At 35.6% G+C, this 17,357-nt stretch overlaps 1 protein-coding gene across 2 annotated transcripts in view; it reads right to left on the bottom strand.

The window, feature by feature from the left end:
• INTS9 (integrator complex subunit 9) overlaps positions 1–17,357 on the bottom strand; it is a 110,868-nt gene that overhangs the window by 73,985 nt on the left and 19,526 nt on the right. For both annotated transcript variants that reach the window (XM_079139946.1, XM_079139947.1), the window contains exon 2: positions 7,128–7,255. In XM_079139946.1, the coding sequence (XP_078996072.1) occupies positions 7,128–7,255 (128 nt within the window). The remainder of the gene's footprint in view (positions 1–7,127; positions 7,256–17,357) is intronic.

Below are 17,357 nucleotides of genomic sequence, written 5' to 3'. Positions count from 1 at the left end.
AAAACAAAGTTGACCAAACAGAGAAGATGGTAAGAAATCATGAACAGAATCTACAAGAATTACAGGGTATCATGAAAAAGCCAAATTTAAGAATTATTGGGACTGAGGAAGGCTTAGAGAAACAAACCAAAGGAATGATTAATCTATTCAATGAAATATCAGAAAATTTCCAACATCTGAAGAATGAAATGGAAAATCAAGTACAAGAGGTTTATAGGACTCCAAATATACAAAATTACAACAGGCCCACACCAAAGTACATTATAATGAAAAACCTAACATACAAAATAAAGACAGAATTTTAAAGGCTGCGAGAGAAAAGAATCAAATTACGTTTGTGGGAAACCAATATGGATATCAGCAGATTTTTCAACCCAGACGCTAAAAGCTAGAAGGGCCTGGAACAACATTTACCAAGCCCTGAAAGAAAATGGATGCCAACCAAGAATCTTATACCCAGCAAAACTTACCTTCAGATTTGATGATGAAATAAAATCTTTCCATGATAAACAAAAGCTAAAAGAATTTACAAAAAGAAAGCTGTCACTACAGAACATTCTCAGCAAAATATTCCATGAGGAAGAGATGAAATACAATGATGTAAATCAGCAAAGGGAGGAACTACCCTAAAGGAATAGCCAAATAAAGGAGAAACCAAGTCGTGTCAAAAACCAAAATTGAGTCAAATGATCAGGAATACAAATCATATCTCAATAATAACCCTGAACATTAATGGCCCGAACTCATCAATCAAAAAACAATAGACTGGCAGATTGGATTAAAAAGAAAAACCCAACAATATGCTGCCTGCAAGAGACTCATCTCATAGAAACAGATACCCACAGACTAAAGGTGAAAGGATGGGAAAAAACATACATGCACAAGAACTCAGCAAAAAAGCCAGAGTATCCATCCTCATAAGAGATAATGTGGACTTCAAGCCAAAGTGAGTCAGAAGGGATAAAGAAGGACATTTCATACTGCTCAAGGGAAGCATAAATCACCAAGACACAACAATCATAAACATCTATGCCCCAAACGGTGGTTCATCCATGTACGTCCAACAAATCCTTCTCAATTCCAGAAATCAAATAGACCATAACACAATAATACTAGGTGATTTTAACACACCTCTCTCACCACTGGAGAGATCTTCCAAACAAAAATTGAATGAAGAAACCATTGATCTCAATAACACAATCAATAATTTAGACTTAACGGACATTTATAGAATATACCATCCAACAAACAGCGAATACACTTTCTTCTCAGCAGCACATGGATCCTTCTCTAAAATAGACTATATTCTATGCCACAAAGCTAATGTTAGCAAATACAAGAAGACAGAGATACTACTTTGTATTCTATCATATCATAATGGATTGAAATTAGAAATAAATGACAGAGTAAAAAACAGAAACTACTCCAACACCTGGAGGTTAAGTAATATGCTATTATATGATGAATGGATAACAGAAGACATCAGGAGGGAAATAAAAAAATTCTTAGAGGTAAATGAGAACAAAGATACATCATATCAAAATCTCTGGGACACTATGAAAGCAGTACTAAGAGGAAAATTTATTTCATGGAGTGCATTCAAAAAAAGAAGAAAAAAATCAACAAATAAATGACCTAACACTACAGCTCAGAGCCCTAGAAAAAAAAGAACAGAGCAACACCAAAAGTAGAAGTAGACAGGAAATGGTTAAAATCAGAGCTGAAATCAACAAAATTAAAACAAAAGAAACAACTGAAAAAATTGACAAAATAAATAGTTGGTTCTTTGAAAAAATAAACAAAATAGATAAACCCTTAGCCACACTAACAAAGAGAAGGAGAAAGAAAACTCAAATTACTAAAATTTGGAATGAACAAGGAAATATCACGACAGACACGAGTGAAATACAAAACAATTAAAAGCTATTTTGAAAATCTCTACTCCAACAAAATAGAAAATCTTGAAGACATCAACAGGTTTCTAGAGACATATGAATTATCTAAACTGAACCAGAAGGACCTACACAATTTAAATAGATCAATTTCAAGTAATGAAATAGAAGACGTCATCAAACGCCTACTAACAAAGAAAAGTCTGGGACCAGATGGGATGTCAGATGAGTTCTACAAAACCTTTACAGAAGAGCTCATTCCAATACTCCTCAAAGTATTCCTTGAAATAGAAGAGGAGGGAACCCTCCCAAACTCATTCGATGAAGCCAATATCACACTGATACCTAAACCAGACAGAGAGACATGGAGAAAAGAAAATTTCAGACCAATATCCTTAATGAACATTGATGCAAAAATTCTCAACAAAATTTTAGCATATTGCATACACAAATATATTAAAAAGATAGTGCACGATGATCAAGTGGGTTTTATCCCAGGAATGCAAGGTTGGTTCAACATCAGGAAATCAATAAATGTAATTCACTATATCAACAGACTTAAAGTCAAGAATCACATGATTATTTTGATAGATGCAGAAAAAGCATTTGATAAAATACAGCACCCCTTCATGCTCAAAACACTAGAAAAAATAGGGATGGTTGGAACATTCCTTAACATTGTAAAAGCCATCTATGCTAAGCCCATGGCTAATATCATTCTAAATGGTGAAAAACTGAAAGCATTCCCCCTAAAAACTGGAACAAGGCAGGGATGCTCTCTCTCACCACTTCTACTCAACATTGTTCTTGAAACTCTAGCCAGAGCAATTAGACAGACCAAAGAAATTAAAGGGATACTAATAGGAAAAGAAGAACTCAAACTATCCCTATTTGCTGATGACATGATTATATATTTAGAGAAACTGGGAAATTCCACCAGAAAACCTTTAGAACTCATAAGTGAATTCAGTAAAGTAGCAGGATATAAAATCAATGCTCATAAATCCAATGCATTTTTATTTATAAGTGAATCCTCAGAAAGAGAAGTTAGGAAAACTACCCCATTCACAACAGCCTCGAAAAAAATAAAATACTTGGGAATCAATCTAACAAAAGAGGTGAAAGACCTCTACAAGGAGAACTACAGTACACTAAAGAAAGAAATTAGAGAAAACCTTAGAAGATGGAAAGATCTCCCATGTTCTTAAATAGGCAGAATTAATATTGTCAAAATGGCCATACTACCAAAAGTGCTATACAGATTCAATGCAATTCCAATTAAAATCCCAATGATGTACTTCACAGAAATAGAGCAAGCAATCATGAAATTCATCTGGAAGAATAAGAAACCCAGAATAGCTAAAGCAATCCTTAGCAGGAAGAGTGAAGCAGGGGGTATCGCAATACCAGAACTTCAACTATACTACAAAGCAATAGTAACAAAAATGGCATGGTATTGGTACCAAAATAGACAGGTAGATCAATGGTACAGAATAGAGGACACGGACACAAACCCAAATAAATACAATTTTCTCATACTAGACAAAGGTGCCAAAAATATGCAATGGAGAAAAGATAGCCTCTTCAACAAATGGTGCTGGGAAAACTGGAAATCCATATGCAACAGAATGAAACTAAATCCCTATCTCTCACCCTGCACAAAACTCAACTCAAAATGGATCAAGGACCTTGGAATCAGACCAGAGACCCTTCCCTATAGAAGAAAAGGTAGGTCCACATCTTCAACATGTCGGCTTAGGATCAGACTTCCTTAACAGAACTCCCATAGCACAAGAAATAAAAGCAAGAATCAATAACTGGGATAGATTCAAACTAAAAAGCTTTCTCTCAGCAAAGGAAACTATCAGTAATGTGAAGAGAGAGCCTACAGAGTAGGAGAAGATCTTTGCCACTCATACTTCAGATAGAGCACTAATTTCCAGAATCTATAAAGAACTCAAAAAACTCTACACCAAGAATACATATAAACCAATCAACTAATGGGCTAAGGAAATGAACAGACACTTCACAGCAGATCTACAAGCAATCAACAAACATGAAAAAATGTTCAACATCTCTAGTAATAAGAGAAATGCAAATCAAAACTACCCTAAGATTCCATCTCACCCCAATTAGAATGGCGATTATCAAGAATACAAGCAACAACAGGTGTTGGCGAGGATGTGGGGAGAAAGGTACACTCATACATTGCTGGTGGGGCTGCAAATTAGTGCAGCCACTCTGGAAAGCAGTGTGGAGATTCCTTAGAAAACTTGGAATGGAACCACCATCTGACCCAGATATCCCGCTCCTTGGCCTATACCCAAAGGACTTAAAATCAGCATACTATAGAGATACAGCCACATCAATGTTCATAGCTCCTCAATTCACAATAGCCAGATTTTGGGACCATCCTAGATGCCCCTCAATTGATGAATGGATAAAGAAATGTGGTATGTATATATACAATGGAATATTACTTAGCTATAAAGAATAAAATTATGGCATTTGCAGGTAAATGGATGAAATTGGAGAATATCATGCTAAGTGAGATAAGCCAATCTCAAAAAACCAAAGGATGAATGATCTCGCTGATAAGTGGATGATGACACATAATGGGGAGTGGGAGGGGGGAAGAATGGAGGAAGGAGGGACTGTATAGAGGGAAAAGAGGGGTGGTAGGGGTGGGGGGAAGGAAAAAAATAACAGAATGAGTCAAAAACTATTTCCCTATGTAAATATATGATTACACAAATGGTAGGCCTCTACTTCATGTACAACAAGATGTATCTCATTTGTTTACAATAAAAATAAATTAAAAAGAAAAAAAAGATAACTGGCTTCTGGGGGCAGGATAAGACTTTAAGAAACTGGGTAGGAGGCTTTAGTAGTACCTATAAAAGATGGTAAGGACTATGGGAACATTGTAGAGAAGTGAATTCTGGAACTGTACAGAAGACAACAATGATACAGCTTAATGAAAGAATGAATGAATAAGGGAGAGTCATGAAGAGGGCTATATCTAAGTTAACTACTAGTTCTCTAGTTTTTTAAATCAGGATGCCAATCACTAAGATAGGAAACTATGATAGGAAATTTGGGGGAAAACCAGGTCTGGGAGAGTTTGTTGTTAGAGGAAGATGAGTCTCCAAAATATATAGAAAAGAAAAAAAAAGAGAAGTAAGAAGAGAACCAGGGAAGTGTGGCCAGAGGCTGGTGCTGATGAGTGGCTGAGTCATTTGTCATCTTAACGAAAGCTGTTCTGCTGGAGGAGTGTGGGCAGAGTAAAGCTGTACAGCAGTTAGAAATGAAGAGGAAAGTGGAGTTGAAAAGGTTAAAACATTTTTAAATTTTAACTTAAAAGTGACTGACTTTTATTAAATGGAAAAGAGTGAATTAAGATGTAAAGATCTGAGATAAAGGAAATAGAATAATAATTTGATGATAATTTAATAATACAATTAACTATCATGGTGAAAAGACTAAGGAGATGACATAGGGTGGAATCCAAAAGATGATAAAGCAATTCATTCATATAACAAATCTTTATTGAGCAGTGACTATATGCCAAGAACTATTTTAGGCTCTAGGAAAACAGCATAGAATAAACAATATCCCAGCCCTTAAGAAACATATCTGGTGGAGAAGACAATTTAAAAAACTGTATATGTAACGTAATGAGAAGTGCTATGAAGGTAAAGCAGGAGGGAGAGAAAGGGGGGATACTATTTTAAGAAAGCATGTCTCCATGAGCTCTGGCCTGACTGAGACCCTCTTTATAAGGAGCTACATGAACTCTCAACCATCCCACTAGTGTAACTTCCCTCTGAGTTTGGAAATAGAAGAGAGGATGAAGTGGAGCCAGGGCTCTGAGAATAGAACAATCAGGTGAGAATGAGAATGAAGAGGAAAGGGAGACACGCAACTGCAACTGTCTGACCACCTGTGGTTTGGCTCACCTGGCTTCACAAAGTAAGTAGGGTCCTCCTTGGAAATCCCAAAGTGTCTTGTATTTTATTTTAAAAAGTAATTATTTTAAGTGTGCAGCTGTTTCCTTATCCCTAGTTGAATCTTCAACTGCAATGTCTTTCTCCCCTGAGGATTACATGTTCTATGACAACAAGAGATCAGTCTTGCTCACGTCAGAATCCATGGTCCAGAACAGAGCAGATTCTTATTAAACGCTGCATGAACAAACAATTCACTCTTTGTGGGGAAACATTACCATGAAGGCATTTTATAAGAAATAACTTACCATGTAAATATTCCATTGCTCCTACTCCCCACCATGGATAATCCCTATGGATGTCAATGTATTTCTAAGTGCTGGGTGTAATTATAATGGAACCCCTTCAGTTTGGCATAAAATCTAAACTGAAATTATCTCTGACCTTATCCCAAACCATCCTTACCTCAGGGAAAAAAATCAGTGGTTGATTATAATTTTTCTTGATACTTTAGAGGTTATCACTATAAATAATTATTATATTCATTGAAGTCTTCAGGAATGACGGAGATAAATTAGATGACTTACTCAGCCAGCTATGCTTTTAAGCTCTTAAATCTGCTTCAAATAGCTTTCCCATCTCTTCTATGTGGTATAATTTTTCTGCTCCTGTGAGTATACTTGATTCTAAAAGTTAGCCACTTTTGTTATAAACTACCACTTCTAGGTAGTAGCAAGCTGGGAAACCAATTTCCTAAAATAAAATCTTAATTAAGTATAAATAGTGATGATTGTGGGCCCAAGGCAATCTATCTGATTTAAGACATGAACTTGGGCTATGTATACAGTTGTATGATATCTCAAGTTGACTAACATGAAAATAATACATACATACCTACTGAAAAGAAATGTCACAATGTAATGTCAAGTCCCTGCAAAGGCAGTTAAATGACCCTAAAATTCAATTCTTGGGCTCATCAGTTGGCCATTTATTAGCTCTTATAGGAATTAGCAAGTGAAATGAAATATACATGACCTCAGTTGCACTGAGCAGCACAGGAACATTTTACAGAAGCCCAGAAGAAGTTATAATAAAGAAGTCAATCAATAAATCAATAGGACACTTTCTACCAATACAGCCAAAGGAAATTATTTTGATAAAGAATATTTTTTAAGGAGATAAAGCAAACTTATGGGACGGTACATAGGTACTGGTAAATTTCACACTAACAGGTACCATTTTCCAGCTAACTAAATCTAATTTTGTCTCAGGATATAACAGCACATACCTTTGAACAAGTGGCAAAGGAAGGAAATTGAGGGTGGAAGTCATATCCAGTCCACAGTCCAACATAATGGTGGTTGATTTGAATTTCAGCACATTGCATGGTAAGGTTGGGTGACCCGACAGGCAATACTGAAAAAAAAAAAATTACATCGCTTTTATCAATATTCAATTACAGAGAAAGTCTAAGAAGTAAGGTGAACTAAGCAAACTGGCCATTTTTTTCTACTAAGAACAGCATGCAAATTCAGTTAACTCTATGCAACCTTTCTTTCACTGCTTGGGCACCACTTCTCCTCACAGTCCAAAACAATGAAAAATCTCAGGTCACAGCTCAGATTTTTTGTTAAGATAACAAGTTTTATCTCAGGGAAGCAGTTTGAGAGGGGCCACATTTGTTCAAGTTGGAGGTTTGAAGTCCATGGCTACCTGTTCAGCTTTCACATGACACTTCCCAGCTGCACCTAAGTACTGCCTAACAATGTGGAAGTCAATGAAACTCTAAGCTGAATCCTCCAATTTGTGTTTTAGGTTTGTTTTTTCCTCTGGGAAAAAGTCAAGTGACTTCCCAAAAAGGTCAAAGTTGGAAAGGTTGGCTGTTAAGGATCAGTAATAGTTTATGGCTCAGTGTTGTCAGAAGAAATGGTTCAAAATGTTTGGCCCGATGTGCACACACTAAGTAGGAGGGTGGGCTACTCACCCCAGCTAATCAGGAGTCTCTGATCTGGGAGAGTAGAGCTCAGATGTCAAGAGGTATAATCCACAAGGGTGTATAAAAGGGGAGCGCTGAGGCAAGATGGATACACTGACCTGAAATTTTCCCCATGTCCTCCTCATGTAGTGGGGAGGACAGTCATATTGCATTGACGTTTTGTTAGATGGGAGATACCCTGTCACCTTTAATAATTTTACTGTGCTCTGAAAGAAACAAATGAAAAAAGGGCCAAAGACTTCTCCCCCCACTTGTAAAGTCATTCTATAGAAGCCTCCCTTGAACAGCAAAGCTAGCAAATGGAGCAATCAGTGTTCCTAATCCCTTGACTTGTCCATAGTTTCCTTCTGATTTAAGCACAAGGACAAATCAGAGTAATCCTACATCAAAGCCCAGCCCTGCACAGCCATCCATCGCTTAGGCCAAGTCTTTCAAATATTTGCTATTTGGGTTCTGTCTGTTCATGGGATGAATTTTCTCCTTTTCCCCAGAGGACATCATAGGAATTGATGATTTCTTTTAAACTGCATATTCTAAAAATGAGGAGGCCAACAGCCAAGAAATTGTGGGTGTTTTGCAAACTTCTTTATTCCAAGTTTATGTATAATGGTTATATTTTATAAAACCAAAATTCCTGACTTACTGTGAAAAGCTACAAAGGTATTTATGATGAAAATGACAAATTATTTAAAACTGTAGTTGTCTTGCAAAAGTCCAGGATGCATTTTTTGGGTACTTAAACTTTATACAAGTTCCTTGATAGGTATCAGAACTATAGGAAAAAAACCTTTCCTACTAATTAAGTCAGAGATATCCTTATCTCACCTACACCGGATTCTCCACTGTTAGCTGAAGTCTTTATTCCTAGCAAATTAGTATCTGTCACAGATAAAAACTACCTCAAAATGAAGACAAAGCATCATGTAAGACTTGCTCCAATCATAGCAAATGTTCTAATGATATTTTTCCTATATCTCTCCTTTCAAAAGTAAAAAAGTAAGGTATTCAGAAAAACTTGGAAGGAAATAAAACAATGCATATAATAGTTGTTTCTGGGTGAAAAGATTATGGTGCAATTTTTTTTTTCCTCTCCGCTTTCTCTATCTTCCAAACATTCAGCAATGAGCATTTATTACACTTTTGTACTCAGAAAACAAAAGATAAGTGAAATTTTAACCAGCCATACAGAATAAACATTTTTTATCTTCACTCTTTATTCTAAATTTTGGATAAGAAAGTATACCAGGAGATAGATGATCAATATGTAAAAGGTGTTGCTCAAAAGATTTCAGCCAAAGAAATTAGCTGAAAGACCTCACATTTGTTACTGTTGTCTAAGGACAAAGGGGAAGGATTCTTTCTATAGTCTACAACCAAAAGGAAGAAACATTTTCAGAGCATCTACTAAAAGTGCAAGACCCCAGCCTCATCAGCCTATTTGTATGGATGAGAAAACTGCTTCATACAGTTTGAGCGATTTGTCTGAGAAGAGTTAACGACAGTGAGATCCCCTGACTCCCAAGATCCCACTGTTGCCTCCCAAACTGCACTGTAGGTCACCTGAGCACACTGAGACACAGGGAAAGTCAAGGTTCAAGCTACCAGTAAAGGAGGTTCCTCCACGGTGAGGATCTCATGAAAACTGAAGGAAGATCAGCAGAATAGAAGAAAGGGAGCTGGGGGAGGGAGGAGAGGAGAGGAGGGAAAGGGCAGTGATATCTGCCAAATTATATTGTTACTGCATTGTGTCATGCATGAATATGTAACAATAATCCCACCATGATGTAGAACTGTAATACTCCAATTAAAAATATGAGAGAAAACAAAAAGAGCAGATCATTACCAAAAAAAAAAAAGTACCCAGAGACTGGCTGCCTCCAAAAGCAGTCTCTGTAAGCCTCTAGTATGCTGCCTCTGATCCCTCAGCAACTTATTATCTAGTGAGGGTTGTAAGTGGAAGACGCAAAAAGAAGTCATCATGCGACTCGCTGCATTACCTTTACATTACTGGCTAAGTAAGCACGTGGATGTGAGGCAGCCGTTTCCTCACTGCTTAGCACCCAGGGCTGCTTCTGGCCACCCGACTATAACACAGCTGTGGTGATCACTTTAGTGCTGTGGCTTTTTCCATGCTGGACTATTTCTTTAGAGGATTCCCAGAAGTGGCATTAACTAGGTCAGAAAATATAAAGCATTTTATGCCTCTTGAAATCTGCTGCCAAAAAGCTTCCCAAAAAAGGCTGTTCCTATTTACAACTGCTGGTTACATAGCAGATCTGATGCAATGTTCATACATTATAGCCAAACCATCTAGAATCTCACCAATGCAAATACAACCTTAGTAGTAGCTAACTAGAGATAATTAAATGGCCTACGGAAAGTCAACAATTTGATAAATAGGTTTAGTTTTGAGATGCATTTTGTTGAAATTATATGTTGCTGGGGGTCTGGAGTAAGACTGTGTGTCTGGGCTCTAATCCTACCTAGTAGCTCTCATCTAGAAAAGCTGTCTCAAAGTGTGATTTCACAAGACTCAGTTTTCTCATCCGTGAAATGAAGTAGCAGATTTTATCCTCATAGAGTTGTTGTGAGGACTAAATGAATGGATACAACATCTAACACATAGTATATGCTCATTTTAGTTGTGCAGTTACTGTATCATTAAAGGGAAGAAGAGGTCACTTAAGTTTGGTAGAAGGAATTTAAACTCCATGGTGGCATTCACTAGTGTCTTGGATATTTGTGTTTCCCCTAAGACCAGGTATAGTCTTTCTGGCTGATACTTTGAATACACAAGGTCTTAAGTCTTTTACCACTGTTAAAAAAATAAAACGAAATTATCAGCCATTATCACTGGTTTTGGGAAATAGTCTGTCTTTTGCAAAAAGAACCATAAACTTTAACATGATACATGTTCTTTCCCCTAGTATTGTTAAAATACTTATAATAATATTCCATTATTATCATATGGTGTTTATTAGGTGTCAGGCACCCTGTAAGAAATTCACACTTCAATTCCTTTAATCCTCCAATGAATACCATGAGGTAGGCAGTATCTTCCAATTTTACAAATGAAAACTAATGAAGAAAAGAGATTATGAAACTTGCACAAGGTCCCAAAGCAGTAGGAAGCCACACCAGGATGTGACCCCAAAACAGTGAGTTCTAGAGTCAGTGCACTGGACCAACACAGCATGCATACCGTGCTACACAGAGAAAAGAATGGTCAGAGAGCTAATTTGTGCTTGTTTTACAGAGATGGTATGCTATAAAAGGCCTTACTTTAAGTTGATAAGAATGTAGTTGAGTTTATAGTTCAGCTCTAAATAGACTTAGGTAGATCACTAAGGTATGGCAAAGCAAAGTTCCAAAGGAGATTAAATTATTGTATTGTTGGGCAGTTCATCATAAGCAGTCATCTTTTGTTGGGCTTTTCTTTCCATTCAAAAAAACTGAAAGATACTACAATTTTTAACTGCCGAAACTGCCTTTAAATCTCTAACATAAACCTATAACCTTTAGGTTGAGTTAATGCCAACAATTTGCTGGCAGATGATAACAGCTATAAAGTCACTTTTTTAAAAACAAATAGGTGGTAGTGTTAATAAATGAGTTTTAAATGATATCATCAGTTTTCCTCTTTTCTCTAATTAACCACTCATATACCCACTGTGGAAACCTATCAGCAAATAGAAAAGATGTTCAGCTTGCTATTCTCCCTGGCAGTAGAATAGTGATTTTAGTTGTTTTTGATTCAAATCCACCTTTAAAACAGTAACGAATTTTAAGGAATTGTTTTTATCTAATGGTTTGCTTCTCAGTACATTAGAAAAATCTATTACTATGATTCACACTTAAGTCAATATAGTAAATATAGGAGAAAAAAAACTCAATAGATTCAGAAAATGTATTTAAAAGAATTCAATACCCATTCAAGGCAAGAATTCTTGCCAATCTCTATATGAAAGGTTATTTCTTCAATTTGATAAAAGGGTTCCCAACCATATCTTATATCATGAAACCAGAGAAACAGTTCTTTCAAAGTCAAGAAAAAGACAAGGATACTAGCTATGACTGCTAAAACTCAACACTATACTGGAAATGCCATATAGGGCAATAAGATAAGAAAAATAAAATGACCAGAAAGGAGAAATGAAACTGTCATCATTTGCTCATGATATGAGAAGACATTCTGAATACAAACTATTGCAACCAATAAGAGAGCTCATCAAGATTGCCCGATAAAAAATTCAATACATTAAACTTAACTGAGTTTTTATATGTCAGCAATAAATATTAGTAAAATAAGATTCAGGCATGGTAGCACATGCTTGTAATCTTAGTCACTGAGGAGGCTGAGACTGGAGGATCAGAAGTTAGAGGCCAGCCTCAGCAATTTAGTGAGGCCCTAAACAACTTAGAAAGATCCTGTCTCAAAAGAAAAAAAAAAAAAAAAAAAAAAAAAAGGAGGGAGTGGAGAGCTAGGTGGGATGGAGATGTAGCTCAGTGGTAAAAGCAACCCTGTGTTTAATCCCCAGTAACAAAATAAGAATTGTAATACCATTTACATAGCAAAAAATTAAATGTATCATAAAAGAAATGGTGTATAAAATTTTTATTTTGTTAATGGAAAAGAGAATTAGCTACAAAAAATAATTCTCTCCAAACTGTTTTTTTTATGGAACTTAAGAAACTTCTTTAAGTATCATAAAGAAGAGTCAGAGTAAGAATAGCTAAGCAAACAAAGAAGTACAATAATTAGAGAGGATGTTCACTTTCTGGACTGCCAACTTACTACAGGTGGACATTCCTAATCTGAAAATTTGAAATTCAAAATGCTACAAAATCTGGAACTTTTTGAACACAGACATTTGAGCACAATTATTCCTACTCTAACTATGAACATCACTAGTACAGTCTTCCTTAGGCTACAGAAGTTTTGTGGTACAAAAAAAAAAATTCAAAAGATACTAATGGAACATTCTTTTTGTATTAATAAAGCATTTGGTAGGGATGTTTGTTACTTTTTTTTTTTTTGCGGTGCTGGGGATCGAACCCAGGGCCCTGTGCTTGTAAGGCAAGCCCAACTGAGCTATCTCCCCAGCCCTATTTGTTACTTTTCAAGGAACTATGTTGAGTGGTAATAAGGGTTCACAATTTTCATTTTGATAACATACTTGTCTTGCTGCAAAATGAACAAAATTTAAAACTACTGATGTAACAATGGAAATGGAATAAAGGAAGAATGCTACCTCATGAGAAGGATGAGTCAACAAGATAAGGCCCTCGGGGAAAGGAAACAAACAGGTAACTTTTAGACTTTTAGTTTAAATGAATGAGGTTGTGTTATCAACCTCCCTCCCCTGCGCTGGGGACTGAACCCAAGGCTGTAGGCTCGGGAAGTGAGCGCTCTGCAAATGAGCTATGCACCCTGCCCTGGCACCAGAGTTTAATAAACTCCTTGAGGCTTTCTAGTCTTATGAGGTTTGGCAAAACCTTCTCTTAAAGATTCCACACAGCTTTGTAATACTATGGAAAAAATTTCGAATGATATTGATAATTATCTAATTACCAGAAAGGTTAATAAGTATATTTATACTTTATACATATTCATGAGTACATAAACACTGACACTGCACAAGGAACTCTAAATATAAAAGTAGACCCTAGCTTAGAAAGGGAAATGAACTGAGAATTTCATTGTGTGAATTACCTTCACTAAGTATTGACAAATGTATCCTATCCTTTAATTTCATCTTCTACAACTGAACTAAGTAAGTATACATTACTGTCATCATTTTAATCATAGAGGCCCAGGATCACACAGCTAATAACACACTGAATTTGCACTTGAACCATAAGTTCTAAATATTTCTTAAATGATTTCACTAAAGTATCAGGAATCAGAAACTACACGATAATGTATGATATAAAGAGCAACAGATTTACTTTAGAGATCATGGTTAGAGGGGAAAGAAAAGGAAAATCCAAGCACCTTAGTAATAAAACTGACTATAGGTTTCTTAGTCATCTAACTTGTTCCTCAGTACTGTGTGTCATACTGCTATCTAACCCCTGCTAGAATACTTGTGTGGAACAGAGAAGAGAGAGTTATCCAGTTTGTTAATTAAAATTACTGCCACAGTTATTTCCACATCCCTGACAAGTTGTACATTAGCATATTTAGCATTTTTAAAACATGGTACTTCCTAATGATAAAACCACAAAGTTTTTAATCTTAGATTTTTTTTTTTTAACAGTTCTGCTTATACCCATCAGACTTTTAGCGTCCACAAAAAAAATTATAGTATCTTGGAGAGGTTAAAGAGAACTTTGAGTTCAAAATGGATAAGACTAAATGGAAGACCTAAAACAATGAAAGTTCTGGAAAAGCACTACTCACTAAAAATAAAATGCACACCATGTACTTCATTTTAGATTTTGTAATGGTCAAATTAGAAAAGTAAAAAGGAACAGATGAAATTAATTTTAGAACATTTAACTCAATATATCTACATTATCATTTCAACATATAATATAAAATATTGACACATTTTACATTACTTTTTTGTAATGTCTTCAAAATCTAAAGTGAACTTTATGCTTAGTGTATTTCAATTCAAATACAAATTTTTCATCTGAAATAACCTGATTTATGCTTACATTCCATAAAATTTACTTCAAAAGAGTAGAACCATTTACACAGGTTCATGTAAACACACTGAAAATTTTCTCAATAACTGAATTATCAGTTTTTTGATTTTATGCTGGGGACTGAACCCATGGCCTCAAGCATGCTAGGCCTTCCCTACACCACTGAGCCACACACCCCCACTGAGTGAATAAGACAACCCAAAGATCTGAAGGAAGAACTTGAAAGAACTTGAAAACAGAAAATTAGATAAACCACAATTCTACGACTTCCTAAGAACACAAACAACACATTAAGGCGAGCAAAATATTTGAGCAGGCACTTGTTGAAGATTAAGGATGGCAAATGAAATGAGGCCCAAACAACAACTCTTAGAGAAGTACAAATTAAAACCACATGAGACACAACTACACCCTATCAGGTCAAAATTAAAAAGACTTACTATTAGCCCAAAAGCTTAGGGTCATCCTTGGTGCAAGCATACAGTGGAAATATTCCACTGTATGAACGTACCACAGTTCGTTTATCCACTCACAAAGTAATGGACATTTGGCTTGTTGCTAGTTTTTGATGATTATGAATAAAGTTGTTTAAACATTTACATACAGGTTTTTGAGGGGGCTTACAATTTTATTTCTCTTGGGTAAATAAAAATGGAATCGTTGAATTATAAGGTAAATATGTTTAACTTTATAAGAAACTATCAAACTGTTTCCCAAAGTGGAAATTTAGTTTTTTTTTTTTTTTAAACAAAAAGGACATAATTATTTTATTTTTAAAAATCAGAAATACAAAAAATTACAGCATGTGCTTATAAGCCAATTTATAAAATAAATGTGTAAAATGAAATATAAAATGATAAAATCCCTAACCTGAAGTGTACCAAATAATCCTAAAATTTCTTATGTCATTTAACTCTTTTTGCAATTCTCAACCTTGAGATTGTAAGTTTTTACCAAAAAAAGTTTTGAATTATTAGAAAATAATTTATATAACTCATAGATAACTCATTGGAAACAAAATTTGACTAAAATTAAACTTATTCCTCATTTATACAATTGATCATCACATTTAACAAACACACATATTAAAGATCTCTCCAAACATGCATAAGAAACTTTTTTGCAAACTTATCACTTTTTTTGCTGACAGGAGAGACCACTCCTTAAAGTAGCTATAGCTGATGCTCCAAACCACAGATTAATCTCAAAGTTATAGTTTTTCTTTTTTTTAACAGTAATTTTCATTTATTTTTTAAATTTTTAAAATATTTTTATTTTTTAAGTATATTTACTCTTTATTGCACTCCTCCATTACCATTTAACAATATAATATTCATCAATTTCTATACAGTTTTGGGCAGAACACAAAGATATTACCGTACTGAAAAAGAGACATAAGTTAATATAAAGTGTGCTTCTTCTCAGGAAGAGGTGAGATGGCAAACAGATTGGGGATCCAGGACACAAGCCACCAGGGATCATAGAATTTCACAATATAATCCACTGTTGTATAAACCACAAAATGAGCCAGCAAAGAGGACCCCAAACAAAAGTATCTGGAGAGCAAGATTTGGAGATGATCTGCCTTCCATCATTGGACAGATGACAGAGCCTCATTCAAGTACTACTGTGGCAACCGATTGTCTGGTCATGGCCTCTGACCACCTTTCCTAGTGTTTTTTTTTTTTCTTTTTTTATTTATTGTAAACAAATGGGATACATGTTGTTTGTCTGTCTGTACGTGGGTTAAAGGCATACCATTTGTATAATCATAAATTTACATATGATAATGTTTGATTCATTCTATTATTTTTTCCCTTCCCCCCACCCCTCCCACCCTTCTTTTCCCTCTAAACAGTCCTTTCTTCCTCTATTCTTGTCCCCCTCCCTAACTCTAACCCTAACCCTAACCCTAACACTAACTCCCCCCACCCTCCCCCTTATGTGTCATCATCCACTTCTCAGCGAGATCATTCGTCCTTTAATTTTTTGAGATTGGCTTATCTCACTTAGCATGATGGTCTCCAATTTTATCCATTTGCCTGTAAATGCCATAATTTTATCGTTCTTTATGGCAGAGTAATATTCCATTGTATATATATATACCACAGTTTCTTTATCCACTCATCAATTGAAGGACATCTAGGTTGGTTCCACAGTCTGGCTATTGTGAATTGAGCAGCTATGAACATTGATGTGGCTGTATCTCTGTAGTATGCTGATTTTAAGTCCTTTGGGTATAGACCAAGGAGTGGGATAGCTGGGTCAAATGGTGGTTCCATTCCAAGTTTTCTAAGGAATCTCCACACTGCTTTCCAGAGTGGCTGCACTAATTTGCAGCCCCACCAGCAATGTATGAGTGTACCTTTCTCCCCACATCCTCGCCAACACCTGTTGCTGCTTGTATTCTTGATAATCGCCATTCTAATTGGGGTGAGATGGAATCTTAGGGTGGTTTTGATTTGCATTTCTCTTATTACTAGAGATGTTGGAAATTTAGTTTTGACTTAAAAGACACCAGAGTCAGTTTTTACTGCTGGACTGCATGCATCCAACATCTCATTTAACCTTGGCATAAACCTTGGCAGTTCTAATTTTGTCTCTAAGGTAGTATTAGCCTGAATGAAAACCTAAACTCTTTGGAGCTCAATTTTCTCATCTGATTACTGAGGAGATTTAACTAGATTATTTCTAAGCTTTTTTCTGACACAAAAATATTGTTTCTCGATATTTCATCAATTCTCTGGGTCAACCAAAACTTGTTTTTTTTTTTTTTTTATATGATCAAGATATGTCTATGGCACTGTATTCTATTAAAACTGACCTTCTGAAAATGTAAGAAATTGTACAATGAACAAGCTAAAGGAA

Source organism: Sciurus vulgaris (genome assembly GCF_902686455.1).
Source record: "Sciurus vulgaris genome assembly, chromosome: 5".
NCBI lineage: Eukaryota > Metazoa > Chordata > Mammalia > Rodentia > Sciuridae > Sciurus > Sciurus vulgaris.
Note: the sequence above shows the minus strand (reverse complement) of the source record. Positions and strands in the feature narration are given on the sequence as shown.